Source organism: Pteropus medius, unplaced genomic scaffold, assembly GCF_902729225.1.
Source record: "Pteropus medius unplaced genomic scaffold, Ma_sr-lr_union100, whole genome shotgun sequence".
In the NCBI taxonomy this organism is placed as follows: domain Eukaryota; kingdom Metazoa; phylum Chordata; class Mammalia; order Chiroptera; family Pteropodidae; genus Pteropus; species Pteropus medius.
Genome location: NW_024349802.1, coordinates 9,494,842 through 9,509,938, shown reverse-complemented (window position 1 = coordinate 9,509,938; position 15,097 = coordinate 9,494,842). Strand labels below are relative to the sequence as shown.

At 46.8% G+C, this 15,097-nt stretch overlaps 1 protein-coding gene across 1 annotated transcript; it reads right to left on the bottom strand.

Moving 5' to 3' along the window:
* Window positions 1-10,756: 10,756 nt before the first annotated feature.
* On the bottom strand, window positions 10,757-14,623 carry EGR1 (early growth response 1). The gene is made up of 2 exons (XM_039836213.1): window positions 14,036-14,623; window positions 10,757-13,308 (listed from the first exon to the last, which is right to left on the bottom strand). Exons 1-2 carry the CDS (start codon window positions 14,325-14,327, stop codon window positions 11,981-11,983), a joined length of 1,620 nt encoding a protein of 539 aa, XP_039692147.1. The 5' UTR covers window positions 14,328-14,623; the 3' UTR covers window positions 10,757-11,980.
* Between the last annotated feature and the right edge of the window lie 474 nt (window positions 14,624-15,097).

The window sequence follows — 15,097 nt, the reverse complement described above, 5'->3', positions numbered from 1 at the left end:
TGAGGCAAGGGAGAAGAAAGGCTTGAGTACTTGGCCATTCTTCCTGAAAGTTTGTCTCCTTGGGGAAGACTGTCCCTTCTTTGGCGTTCCTGGGGCCTTATCGCTAAGATTTGGTGCCTTTACCAGAGGTGTGTGTGTGGCCCTGATGCTCCCCTTTCTCAGTTCTGCCGCCATCTCAATAATGTGCCTTCCCTGCCTGCTGCTCTTCTCTACCTACCCCAGGGCAGAGGTGACCTGGAACATCTGGCAGGGGCAAAAAAGAACCTGGAGGAAGTTGAAGTTCCCATCACAGCCAGAACTTGGTATCTAGGACACCATACCCACCCACGCTTACTGCAATACCACACCCACACTTTTCAATAAGAGATGGGCATCAATCTCAGGAAAACATTTCCCAGTCCTCCCTTGTTGGCCCTGCCCTGCCCTCATCAGTTCTGCCTGTCCTGGAGTCCCACTTAAACCTAACCTGAATCTTCCTGCCTCTCGGTTGCAGCCCCATCCTGCTGAGCTGCAGTTAGCGGCCCCTAAGAGGTTCCAAGCAAATGTGTGGACACGCACAATAGATGTGTGTCACCCACAGCCTTGTTTCCTTTCATCCTTGTTGGACAAGGAAGCTGTTGTTGGCATGGTAACCTTCTCTGTATAAGTTGCAGCCCTCAAGGATGTTTTTCAGTTCCAGCAGGGACATAGCTCCTTCCCCCCACTGTAGATCACAGGGTGACATGTAGCTGTGTCATTCTGGCCTCCCCCAGAATGGCGATGCAGTGCTGGTGGCACAAAAGGACTGGTTCATGGAGGGCAGCAAAGAGCTTAAAGGAGACGTTGATTGGATCTCTGAGAAACAGGTTCCTTCTGCTCTAAGTGTTGATCCTTGGCCACCCAGAGAAACCAGTTCTGAGGCCCGGGATATTCAGGTAGCCTCTCAGGAACACATGGTGAATGATAAACACTCATCTTCACTAAAACCAGGCACACAACAAATGGCAACAACGCCGGCGTTTAATTCCGCAGAAGCTGATAAACCATAAAGCCTCCAGAATCCAGTGATTTCCTTTTTCCTCAGTTCCTCTGTCGAGTAAATGAATATGTATTAACCATCTCCCATATTTCAGTTTCCCATACATTATTTCAACTAATTCTTCCCACAGTCTGATGAGAGTGGTAATAGAACACTCATTTTACAAATGGAAAGACTAAAATTTAGGCAAAAATCTTAAGCAATTTGACCCAATTTCTCATGGAGTGGTGGCACTGAGACTGAAACCCAAGTTTTCAGATTCCCTATCACATTCCTTTTACAAGGTCCTGTGTTCCTTTGCATTTGCTACTGAGAAGGAAATCCTTGCTCCCAAGTCCCAAGGTATTGCCTTTGTGGGAGTTCCTCAGGAACCAAATGGGCATCAGCATCAGTCTTCATGGCCGTGGGGTCCTGTGGGGTCTTCTGTGGGGTTCCGTGTGGCCCCATGTGGCACTATAGCAGCAGCAGCAGCAGCAGCCTCAAACCTGAGGCTTCCCCCTGCCAGCTGCCTAGTCTCCGTCATGGAGTTTCCCCGGCAGAGGGCAAGCTGAGGGAAAGTGGTTCCCAGCTGCCAGCTTCATCTAGGCAAAATTGCATTAGAGCCAGCCCCGGCTTCCCTTGGTCCCTCCAGAGTGAGCACATTCGGCTCCCCCGCAAAAGGGAGGGGGAGAGAAACACGGAAGGAAAAAGAGAAACTTCCATTTCTTTCCTTGGCTGAGAAGCACTTGGCTTCAAGCTACCACTCATCTTGTAGGTGGGGAAGATTAATGCTGGTCCTCTGGAAATTACACGAGCCACTAAAATGAATCCTTGGGCCAGAGCTTTGTGTGAGAGAGATGCTGGTTAGGAAGACCCTAGGTGTGAGTGCAGTGGAAGAGAGAGACCCCTGGATCTTCTCCTCACCTCATGTGCTCTTTTCTGGGTGTCATTCTTCTTTCCTGAGGGTCTTCTGTCCAAAAAGACAAGAAGAGTCTTGTCACTGGAACTGGGTGAAGAAGAAAGCAGTGGGAGAAGGGAACTACCTGGTTGTGACCTCGAGCAAAACAGGAGAGGTGTTAATAGTATGAACAGTTAATATGTATTTATATGTCAACCACATTTCATTTATCATCCATTTTAATCCCCTCCCAAAGGAGGATCTTACTGTTATCCCTGCTTTAGAGATAAGGAAGCTGAGGTTTATGGGCTCCTCAATAAACATTAGCTCCCAGTTAATGCGAGTGGGCCCAGCACTCAATAGACTTTATATCATTTAATCCTCACCACACATCACTGAGATGGTACCATTATGCCCGTTTTCTACAGGTGAAAACTGAGGCTCAGAGAAGTAGGAAAATTGCCTGTGATCATTAAGTAATGTAAGTGGCAGAGGGATTAGAGCCCATGTGCTTGATTAGAGCACATGTGCTTGATTACTTTGCTGGCTGCCACCAAGGCTTCTCCACTCCTTCTGGGGCTCCTGCTCAGAATCTGCTCACACCTACATTTCCCTAGTGTTCATTGCACAAGTGACAACCTGGTTGAGAGTGTTCACTTGGTTTGGTTCAGACTTGCCACTAGAGTATTTCTAGGGCCTGGACAGATGGGCCTGGGTAGCATGGAGAACTTCATAACACCAGTAATACTTGAACCCCACCAATTAATCTTAACATTGCAAAAAGAGAGACTACTCAAGAGAATTGAAAACATACGTTCACACAGAAACATGTACATAATGTTCATAGCAGTAGCGTTATTCACAGCAGCCCAAAGTGGAAACAACCCAAGTGTCCATGGGTACATAAATGATGAATGGATACATAAAATTTGGTTCAACCACACACAGGAATATTGTTCAGCCAAAAAAAAGAAATGAAGTACTGATGCATGTTTCAGTACATAGGAACCTTAAAAACATGCTTAAGTAAACAAAGCCAATACAAAAGGCTACATATTTTATGATTCTATTTATATGAAATGTCCAGAATAGGCAAACCCATAGAAACGGAAAGTTGATTAGTAGTTGCCTGGTGTTGGGGGTCGGGGTTAGGGTTGGAATGGGGAGTGATTGCTAACAGGTATGGGGTTTCTTTGAGGATTGATGGTAATGTTCTGGAATTAGAAAATGTCGATAGTTGTACAACATTGTAACTATGTTAAAAACTATTGAATTGTACACTTTAAAATGGAGGATTTTATGTTACATGAATTATATTTCAATTAAAAAAAATCTTATCTAGGAAATTAGAGAGAAAGAACCAAAACATTATGTGCCTCTTGATATGCTGCAATAGTGACATATGATGCTATATCTACATACCATCACTTAAAAAGCGAATCTGATCTGATCAAGCCTCTAGGTGTAACAGCCAGTTTATGGTAAATTCATGGAATTTAGCATATTAATTCATTTAGCATATTAAACAACATTGTAGAGGGGGAAAAAACAATACAATCTGTTAAATCCCAAAAGTGGGGAATTCTTTAGTACAAATAACCTAGTTTCTTTAATAAATAAATAGCAAGGGAAATTATTATAGATAAAAGAAACTTAAAAGACTTAACCAAATGCAAAGTGTGGTCTTTTTTAGGTCTTGATTCAATCAAAGGAACTGAGGTTTTTACAGATGAAATTGTATAATGTCTGGAATTTGTTCAAAACAATCCTGTGTCAGTGGTAGGGAGGGAAGAAGGTAGTGTAGAAGAAACAAAATCACTTGTGAATTGACAGTTGTCAAACTACTTGATAGATACACAGAGGTTCATTATACTATTCCCTCCTACTTTTGTGAATGTTTGAAAATTTACACAATAAAAAAAAAAAAACCACGAGGCTTGATTTATCCATGAAATTTTAGCATGTTTAGATATTATATCTTATTTGACAGAAAATGGGCTAAGAGAGAAGAATTGTTTGAAGTGACTCATAACTTTATTAAAAGCTAAAATTAAAGAGCATGTATAAAATCTGAAGTGACCAGCCATGGATGAACCTGAGGCCCATTACTGTTATTATTGCAATAACTAAATTGAAAGTGGAGTGAGGGCACCAGGACCCTCCCACGGAGGTAGCAAGCAGTACAGTCTTTCAAACACCCAGAAACACTGCCAAACTAAGTTGTTGGCCTTCTTTTAAACATCATGTGAGTCCTTGTTGCCTCTAAGAAAAGTACAACCTTCCAATCCTGGCCCCAACCTGCCTTTCCAGCAGCATTTCCTGCCCCTCCTCTCTTTACTTCCTGTCCACACCACCATCCAGTCACTGGTTCCTGAACACACAGACCACCTTGCCTTTGCACTTGCTGTTCCCTCTGCCTGTAAATCCTCCTGTGAACTCCCAATCTTCCTTCCACAACCATTTCCTTAGTCTCCTCCTCCTTGACAGAATTAGTCACTCTCTGTTCCATACACACCTCTAATATATCACACCATAAGGTAATTATTTCTAAATCTGCCCCCTACACAATTCTGTGCTGCCCCAGACTCTTATCTCTATGTGCTCAGGGCCTGACATTAAGTTGGTATTTGATACATGTTTTCTGGATAACAGACTGACTGATTGACTGAAGGAGCAATGTAGACTGAAGGAGCATGCTGACTGTGGTCTCCAGAAAGTTATCCAGACTTGGGCTCTTCCTTCATAGGTGTGCCCACTCAATTAGGGCACAACAAAGCAAACAGTCTAATCCAAGAATAACTGACAAGACCACCTGGTTAACATAATTCGGTCATAAGCAGAAGAAATAAATTTAAGAGAAAGGCTTTGAGCCTAGTAGTATGCATAAATTGTATATTGGAAATGGGCCTAGAGACAATGATAGGGGCAAGATATCAAGAGTTCTCTAAGAAATAGTTGAGGGAGCTTGTTGAGCTAATAAAATGGCTACCCTTTCTAACTTTAAAAAAAAAAAAATCCCACAGCCCCAAAATTTAGAAGCCAGCAACAGCTCACGGATCCTTCTATTCTGCCAGCCACAGAAGACCATCCACCTATGGGAATATTAAACAGCCAACTTGTGTCCAGTAGCAAAGAACCTAGAGCTCTGAGTCCCTAGAAAATCTTTCCTCTCCTTCTTTTTCAGCACTTTTCTTTTCCCACCTTACAACTGAAGAGGCAGATATCTGCAGTGGAGAGGACCTTCGTAAAGACCCATAGATCATGCCAGTCTAGAAAATAATTGTTTGCTTACCTAGTCTAATTTTATCTTTCAAAAATAGAATGATTTTCTTCCAGTGATTAAAAAAAAAAATGCATGCCTGCTCACTTGGAAAATACAGAAAAATATAAACTATGAAATAAAAATTTTCTAGAATCCCACCAGAAGTAACAACCATTAACAAGCTCAGTCCCGTCTGATCTTGAAAGCTAAGCAGGATTGGGCCTGGTTAGAACTTGGATGGGAGACGATCTAGGAAGACCAGGTGCTGTAGGCGTAAAATAATTTAAAAAATAAGAGATTATAAACTGACAAGGTCCTTGCAATCTGTGAGGTCGACCAAGGGTTGCATTGCCTAAAAAAAAAAACAAAAAAACCCCACAACATTTGATGTTATGTGTGTGCACGTGCTTGTATTTTATAAAATTGGAATATGGCATATAAAGTTTTATATATTAATTTATCACTTAAGTATTATATTGTGGGAATTTTTTAGGTCAATAATTATTTCAAAACATGGTTTATAGTAATGACTGCCTAGTAGTCCATTATATAACAATTTATTTAAGCCATCACCCATGGAATATTTATGTTATTGCCAGTTTTACTCCATTATGAATAATACTGTAATTAATAGCCATTCCTGGAAGAATTGCTAGGTCAGAGGGCATAAACTCTTATAAGGCTCTAGGTACATGCTCTTGAATTGCCCTCAGGAAAGCGAGTACTGGTTTATTCTCCCTCCATCGGTGTAAGTGATTTCACATGTCAAAGTGCTTTCCTTCCTTTCATCATGTGTGAAAAAGGCAAGGCGTTTCTATATTACTCACAATGAATATATATTTTGTATTCAGAAAAAAATTAATGTTCTTATTTTCAAGAAGAAGAAGAAGAAAATAAGCATTATTTTCCCCATAAAACAGAGGGGGAACCTGAGGCCCATGGATGAATAACTTAAAGACTTACTTTATGAAGCCTAATAGACCTGAGGAGATTGAAGAAGTCTTTCTGGATAGAGTCACAATACTTCTGAGAAGAAAATTCTAAGGACTTTAGTAGTTTCATTAGCCCAAAATGAAATCTGGTTCTGAAGAGAATGAAAGATGATCCTGAGAAGGCAATTCAGGGGAGTCATCACAAATCCAAAGAGACAAAATCAGTTCTGAGGCTGCTGTGATGAGACTGGAAGTAGCCACCACTCCAGAGTTCCTGTTTTATAGGGACTTGGGGGCAATCAAAGTTGTGTTTGTGTCATTCGTAAAAGACTGAGAATGCTCCCCAAGGTACTAGTTAGCCTCATCACTGATCTGAGAAGGCTTATCCAGGGCCAAGTCAGATGGACCTGCAGTGTTAAATAGGTGGTTCTGAGAGGACAGTTTGAGAAGGATCTTTGATGTTGAGGTGACTGAAAATTGGTTCTGATAAGGCAGCTGGAGAAGATTCAATGTTCCTGAGAAGACAGTTTAAGAGAAGTCAAAGTTTAAACACATACCCAGGCAGGCAGCAAGGGCCAGCTAATCAGAGTTGGAAATACAGACAAGAACAATCCTCTGGCCTCAGCTGCCCTTTTCACTCAGGCTGCTCCACAGTCCCAGGCTCTCAGGGCCCAAACAGGAGGGAGAAAAGTTGCGGTTACAACACTCTCTCAGAACCGAGAGGCGGGATGTGGTAAGATAGGGTTTGTGACAACTAGTGGGTGACTAGGGCCTGGCTGCAGAACACCCTTCTGGGGAAAGAATCCCCAGGAGATAGTAATACAAGGCAAAGTGTACAGATAACCTCTTAGAACTAGTCTCCAGGGGTAACTTCCCATATCATCTGATCTTAGCCCCTTCCTCCTTTTGAGGTAGGAGTGCCTCATCAACGTACAGCCCACCCTTGATCAGGTACCTTTCTCCTTAGAAAAGTATCACCAAGGACTTACGTACCTTTGCCAAGCTGAATAAATAATGACAGTATATCTTGCTTAGTCCCAGACAGCGCATTACCAGGAAGGTACAAACAAATGGGAAGTAGAGCAATAAAAATGATAAAAGGGCTGGCTCTGCTTATAGGAGGAAAGCTTAAATGAAGCAAACCCCTTAGGAAGCTGGGTGCTGACTCTTTGGGGAAGATGGGTGATTATCGCTTTGAGTAAGAGGAAGCTGAGTAAGTGGAAACGTGGTAGAAAGAGTCAAACGTGGGGCTTTGGAGTAAATGAGGACGTGTACACACAAAGACTTTTACTCAAATGTTCACAGAAGCTTTATTTATAGTATCCTCAAAGGAAACCCACCCAAATGTCCATCCACAGGTGAAAAAGGTGAACAAATTGTGCTGCAGCCATACAGTGGAATACTACTCAGCAATAAAAATGAGTGAACTATTTATATATACAAACATGAATGAATCTCAAAATGATACTAAATCAAAGAACCCAGACCAAAATGAGTTCCTCCTGCATTATTTGATTTATATGAAACTCCAGAAAATGCAAACTGATCTAAATGCAACAGAAAGCAGATTGGTGGTTGCCTGGGGACAGGGCTGGAAGAAGGAAAGATTGCCAATGGGAATGAGGAAAGTTTTGGGGATAATGGATAGGTTCATTATCTTAATTGTGGTGATGATTTCACCTGTGTACACATGTCTTAAGACTCATCAAATTGTACATTTTGTATGCATAGTTTACTGTACATCAATTGTACCTCAATAAAGTTGCAATAATAATAATAATAATAATAATAATAATAATAATAATAAATCTAAGTACTGAGGAGAATGGGCTTGTTGGAGAGAGCTCCCTGAAAAAGCAGATGAGACAGTCTGACTTGGATCTGAGAAGCTGAGTTACCAACTTGACCTAAGAGAACTTCCCAAGTTGGCTTGCCTCAAAAAGTTCTTCTAGTTTCTAATAATGGGAAAAGGAAGATGGAAAGGAAAACCACTGAAGTGGAGGGCTAGATTTGCTGTTTGGATGCAAAAATCTTATTAGCACCCAAGATTTATGGGTAAAATGTTGAAATCCTAGCCGCTTGACATCTGATTCTTTTAGACCTGGCCTCATTTTCTTTAGAACACTGGATCTCACTCTGCCCAGTCTTTCCTTCTCAGACTGCCCTAAGTGGCTGAACCAGGGGAAATAGCAGGAATGGGGACAGAAGGGGACATTGCAAGGGATATCTCTGAGCCTACAGTATCCATTCCTGACTTCATTTCTTGCTGGGGTTGTGGTGGGGGATTAGGGTTCTGAGTGAGGAAAGGTTGAAGAAAGCACACTTCAAACCTAGCTTGACAAGCAGGCTAAGCTCCACCATCCTGAATGCTTAGAATATTTCAAAATGGTTGAGGCTGAACAGTCCTGAAATTCAAGAAGAAGGGTCAAGTGTCCTTAGGACCTGGTTCTTTCTTTTACTTCAGAATCTAAACCTGTCCTTCGCTGGAGGAACCCTCCACCCCCTCTCCTCTACCACCCCACTCCTCTCTGTCCTTCTCCACATTCCTGAAGCCCTAGACAATATCCCCAGGTAGCACTCAATTGTTCAACATTATCTGGGTCCCTTCCCAAACCTCAGCCTTTATGATGATAACTTTCATCAGCACTGCCCTGTGCCCTTGATTTCAGATTTTTCTCACAGGGGCAGGAGTTAAAATGAACGATTTCCTTTTATTTTATACTATAAGACTGTAAAATGGGACAATTTTTGAGTCTTACCCTATTTTAGCCATGCCAAGAGACTTGATTTTGAACTGTCAGAACCTAAAGACACCCTACGTGACAGCACTTAGAAAAATTAGCTAGCAGGCTTGGCAGAATTTCTCCCCAAGTCATCTGCATCAGAATTGCCTGGGGTGCTTATTATCAAGGCCAGTTCCAGGACGCCATCCCAGACGTCAAGAATCAGACAATCTGGAAATCTGATTCTGATGCACTATAATAACATAGGAGCTCCTCTGCTTGAAAGCAACAGATTCTCTTTGCTCCTTTCATATTTTATTCTTGCCATGTTTTGTTTCTTGGGAGTATGTGGGAGAAATTCTCAAGAATGTGTAACAGGCATAGACTTGTGTTTCTGGGCATAGAGTGAGATGGGGAGGGGTAGGTGGAGCTGGGAAAAGGTGTGCCAACTCAAATATTGTCCCATCAGGACCTGGAAATTTTGCTAGGAGGCTCACAAGGATATGCTCTGTACTACAGAACATGTTTCAGTTACCCCTGCTCCAAGCTGAGGATCCTGGTCTTATGTGATAGGGCAGAGATTAACAATGTTGGTGCAGAGGCTAGATAAGACAGAATTGGGCCAATTCCAGGGGATTGCTGGAATCCCCCTGGCTCCAGAAGATGTCTGTAACCTGGGAAACCCTCGGAGAGGGAAGAAAAGGGGAGGGAGGTGAGACCTTGACTTCAATCAGGGCCTAATAACCATAGTAGGTAGGGAGGGGGATTCTTTATTGTCCATGATTGAGGGAGGGGTCAGAAGTTGGAAGGGGAGCCAAGGCTTGGGAATTCCAGGATATCAAATCTATTGCACCCACCTGATCAATGGATGGTGATGTCCGCAAGTCAAAGAAGAATTGTATCAGGGCTGGAGGTAGTGCTTCCATTCAGTAATCTATCCATCCACTCTTCTGGGCAAAGGCTCAGCCAACACCCTTCCTGCTTCACACACAAAGCAAGTCAATCAGGTTGACTCCTACTTACCTTTTCCAACTTGTTTTTTCCACCTTTCCTAAGGCCCTGGGTGGATTGGGTGTCCTCTGTGCTCCCATAGAGCACCATGCTTGCTCATATTATATAATATAACAGTGTTGTAATTTTTGGCTTACATCTCTTTCTCCCCAACTGACAATCTGCATTGTTGTGGCCAGCTCAAGGCCTCACATTGCAGACAGATGCTCACAAGCCCACAAGGACTGCTCCAGTTGAGCATTGACCTCAAGGGGCTAGTACCTCAGGCCTCCTACACAACAGGTACAGACTTGGTCTGGATGGGAACCTTAGATACCAGGCAAGCCTCCTGCCCATTCTGTCCCATGTTCTGGAAGCTGCCAAGGATGGCAGCTCCAGCTGGCAAGTAGTGAGATTTCTTACTGGAAGGATTCTTGGCTCGAGAACTGGCCCTCGCCTCTTCTAGGCTTTTTTTACCACTCTCAGGTTTCTGGGGACATGGAGGATGGGAGGGAGAGGCTGAGTCAGCTCCAGCTTTTACTGTTTCCTAAAGGCCTCGTGCCTACCCTTTATCTCCCTCAAGTGCATATGGCAGGAATTCCCAAGAACATAAGATTTTCCCAACTCTTGGTAGAGATGGGGAACAGGGCTGGCTGAACATTTTGGAGCCAGAAGCATGCCTCTATCATACATGTTCTACCCCTACCTCTGGCCTTTTGTAGCTTTAACTAACCAAGATAAGGCTGCAGCTCACCAGATTGAGAAGGAATAGGCCCAGAATCAAGAAGAGGAGACCCACACCCAGTCCTCATAAAGAATTCACTCCAGTGACACACAGTGGGCATGACTCTGATCAGAATATCCTTGTCCCTGTAAAAGCCCCTCAAATATCCCAACAGGGACGTGATGGCAGATCTCTCCCCCTAGCTCAGGAAAGACATGGGCAACCGCAGCTATTTTATTTTCCTTTTAATTTTTCTGCAGGATATACACCACATATCCCATGGGCAATAAAGCGCATTCAATGTGTTTATAAGCCAAACAGTCACTTTGTTTAAGCAAACACAAGTACAAAGTAAAATAAAACCACAAAATAATGAACTGCATGTTCATAACATACAAAAATTGCCGCCTACTCAGTAGGTAACTACAACATTCCAACTCCTGAATATATTTATAAATTTACATTTTCAGTTAAAAAAATAGACTTTTGAGAGTTCAGATTTTTAGATTTTGTTTTCTTACATTCCAGAAAACTGAGGCTCAGCCCAGTCCTCTTCCTTATTTTGCTCCCAAAGCCTCCCCCGAATCATCACTCCTGCCCCCCTTAAGGCTAGAGGTGAGCACGTTCCTCACACTGGCACATGTCAAGCCGTCAGCAAGGCGCATCACACAAAAGGCACCAAGACGTGAAACTTTTTAAACCAAAAGGACGAAAACAAAAACCACTTTCAAAAAAAAAAAAAGAAAAGAAAAACCAAACCATATTTTGCCACATGTGAGAGTACAGTCGGGCAATATTTACAAAAAGGTTAACGGAACATCACTCTGACACATGCTGATTAATACCGAAGGCTGCTGTTTCAAAAAAAGCTTCAAACTTAATCATCACAGCATCATCACAAAATAAAGGATCACCATTGGTTTGCTTGGCTTTTCTTTTTTTTTCCCCCCAAAGTGAGGACCTAACTCCAAATAATACAATAGAATTTTCAAATTATCTTCACATCAAGAGTACCCCAAGAAAAATGAAATCCATGGCACAGACACTGTACAAGGGTGCAGGGCTGGGCTCTGAGAGGCCCAAACCCCATTTTGCCAACTCGATTTTCTAGCATTGAAGGGAGCAAGGGGTCAGGCGTACGGTGGAGATGATACTGAAATGATATATCCAAAATCCATGCAAATCAAGTTCTTTGGATAGAAGTGAAGAACTTGCACATGGCTGTTTCAGGCAGCTGAAGTCAAAGGGAGTAGGGGAGGAAGGGAAAGTGGGCAGAAAGGATTGTTGGCCAACAGACCTTCCACACTGACCCTGGGGTCAATTAGAGGGGAGGATTGGCTCTGAGAACCTCCATCTGGCCTAAGAGGAAACCCTCATAAGGCCATTTCCTCCTCCTGTCCTTTAAGTCTCTTGTGTTTCTTTTTCTCCTTTTTTCCCTTTCTCCCACTTTCCCTTTAGCAAATTTCAATTGTCCTGGGAGAAAATGTTGTTGTCATGTCCGAAAGCCCTGTGGAGGCGCTGAAGGAGTTGGTGACAGATGAAGAAGGGAAGCTGCTGACTTGGGCAGGGAAAGCAGGGGGAACAGAGGAGTATGTGGTGGCCACTGAGGGTGAGGGGAAACCACTGTGCACAGGGGATGGGTAGGTGGAGGAGCCAGGAGAAGAGTAGGAGGTGGGCACAGGTGATGGGTATGAAGTGGTGGCTGAGGATGGGTAAGAGGTAGTGACTGGGGAGGTATAGGAGGTAGCCACTGGCGAGGAGTAGGAAGAGAGGGAGGGGGTGGCAGAAGAGGCCACAACACCTTTGTCTGCTTTTTTGTCCTTTTGCCGCAAGTGGATCTTGGTATGCCTTTTGCGTTCATCGCTCCTGGCAAATTTCCTCCCACAGATGTCACAGGCGAAGGGCTTCTCTCCTGTGTGGGTGCGGATGTGAGTGGTGAGGTGGTCACTGCGGCTGAAGTTGCGCATGCAAATGCGACACTGGAAGGGCTTCTGGCCAGTGTGGATGCGAATGTGGCGGGTGAGCTCATCTGAACGGGAGAAGCGGCGGTCACAGGACTCTACGGGACAGGCATAAGGGCGTTCGTGGGGGGGTGTCTTGCTGGGCCGGTTAGGGTATTTGCGCATGCGGCTGGGTTTGATGAGCTGGGACTGGTAAGTCGTGTTGAGAGCCTTCAGGTCTTGGGAGCCGGACTGTGTGGCAAAGGCCTTGATGGTAGAGAGTGGAGTGAGTGAAGGCTGCTGGGTGCGGCTCTCCAGGCCCTGGAAGGGCTTCTGGTCTGGGGTGCCTAGGCCCAGGTCCCCCTGCTGTTGTGGAAACAGATAGTCAGGAATCATAGGGACCTGGAAACTACCCTTGGCAGCAGGGTAGGCAGGAGGTGGGTACTGGAGCGCAGTACCTGCCGAGCCAGGATAGGCCTGGCTCTGTGGCTCAGGGAAGATGTCAGTGTTAGGCGTGGGAAAGGTGGGTGCCGCTGAGTAAATGGGGCTGCTGTCACTGGATTGCACCGCACAGCTCAGGGGTGGACTCTGAGAGGCTGAGGATGAAGAGGAGGCCGCTGGAGATGGTGCTGAGGATGAGGTGGCCGGTGGGTTGGTCATGCTCACGAGGCCGCTGACCAGGCTGAAGAGGGGCTCAGGCCACAAAGTATTGCCACTGTTGGGCGCAGGCTCCAGAGAGAAGCGGCCGGTGTAGGTGATGGGGGGCAGCCGGGTGGTTTGGCTGGGGTAACTTGTCTCCACCAGAACCTTCTCGTTATTCAGAGAGATGTCAGGAAAAGACTCTGGCAAGACAGAGAAGGAGGAGGCTTGGTTACTGGAGAGCAATCACTGGAGGACGAGGAGAACCCAAGCTGCCAGGCAAGAGGTCGAGCCGGCTACCACTGACTGCCGAGCTGGTTAATAATTGATAGCAGCAGATTGCAATGTTCCTGGACCCGCTCCAGCGGCAGAGCCCATTTCAACAACAGCTGACGCAAATACGGAGAATCCCCCTCCACTGCAGCTCCTAGCGCTCCGCAGTGGCGGCTGCGCGGCGGACAGATTCCCGCCGGCACCCCCTTGGCTATCGCTAGTGCACGTTCCCTACTCTGCGAGGGCTGCCGGGACATCCCTGGCCAAGGGTCAGGGTCCATCCTTGTGGCCAGGCGGCAGGCAAGGCAAGCCTTTGGGTGGGGGTAGGGCCGCGCGGCCCTGCTCATCAAAACAAGCCCTCCCCCCCACCTCCACCCACCCACGCAGCCCCGGAGCTCTCCGTCCAAAACAAAAGCTCGCTCCTCTGCGCACCGCTAGGGACTAGGAGGGTGGAGGTGGAGGCGGAGGCGGATGTCCCCAGGCATCCCTCTAACACATGACCCGGGGGATGCGAGGAATTGAAGGGAAACCCCACTTGCAACCCTGAGGTCCAGGAGCACCGCTGCGGTGAAGGGAGCGCAGCAAAGGCCACGGAGGGAGGACTGGAAGCTAGGATGGTGGCGAAGGGGCTAATTCTCGGCGTAGGCCACCGCTTACCTGAGGTCAGGTGCTCGTAGGGCTGCTCACCCGCCTCCCCTTGAGGGTTGAAGGCGCTGCTGCTGCTGCTGCCCCCTCCACCTCCACCGCCCCCGCTGCTGCCGTTGCTGCCACCGCTGCTCCCCTCGGGGGCCCCGGCGGCACTGAGGAACTGGGGAGCCCCGTTGCTCAGCAGCATCATCTCCTCCAGTTTAGGATAGTTGTCCATGGTGGGCGAGTGAGGAAAGGAGCCGAACGGGTCGGAAATCTGCAGTGGGGACATCAGCTGCATCTCGGCCTTGGCTGCGGCCATCCTGGACGGGCGGGCTGGAGAGCTGGTGTTGGAACGGGTGGGTGCAGCCCCGGGCTGGAGCTGCGGGGAGTACACTCGCGGGGGCCTGGCCGGGTCACATGCGGGGCGCGGGGCACACTGTGGAGAACGCAGGTGGGGTCCCCAGGCTTGCCCTCGCCGCCGGCCGGTGTGGACGCGGCGCTGCTACCGAGGCCCGGGTAGGGGCCGGGGCTGGGCGGCGGAAGCTGGCGGCGGTAGCTGACGGCGGCGGCGGCGACTCCCCAAGTTCTGCACGCTGGGATCTCTCGCGACTCCCCGGATCCGCCTCTATTTGAAGGGTCTGGAAGGGCGCGGGCCCGCCTCCGTCGTGACGTACATGGCCATATATGGGAAGCAGGAAGCCCTAATATGGCAAGACCCGCCGGGAGGACCCGGAGTGACGTGAAGCCCCCTATCCCAGAACGGTGGGCACCACTATCCCGCGCCCCGGGCCTTGCGCCCGCTCTCGCACCCCGGGGACCCAGTCCTCAAGAAAGCCTGAGGCTCAAGCAGCAGCTGGGGACTCGCGGGCTCAAGCTGCCCCAGAGTTCCCGACTTTGCCCCCGCCCCTTCCCTCCGCCTTCTTCCCTCCTCCCAGAGCCGGAAGCGGCCAGGCCATATCGGGCCGCTCCAAATTAGGCGCTGCCCAAATAAGGGTTGTTCCGGCGGGGATCCTTCCTGCTCCTTATATGGCGTTTCCGGGTCGCTGCTTGCTGCTCCCTGGCTCTCTCACTCCTCCCTGGTTCCAAGCC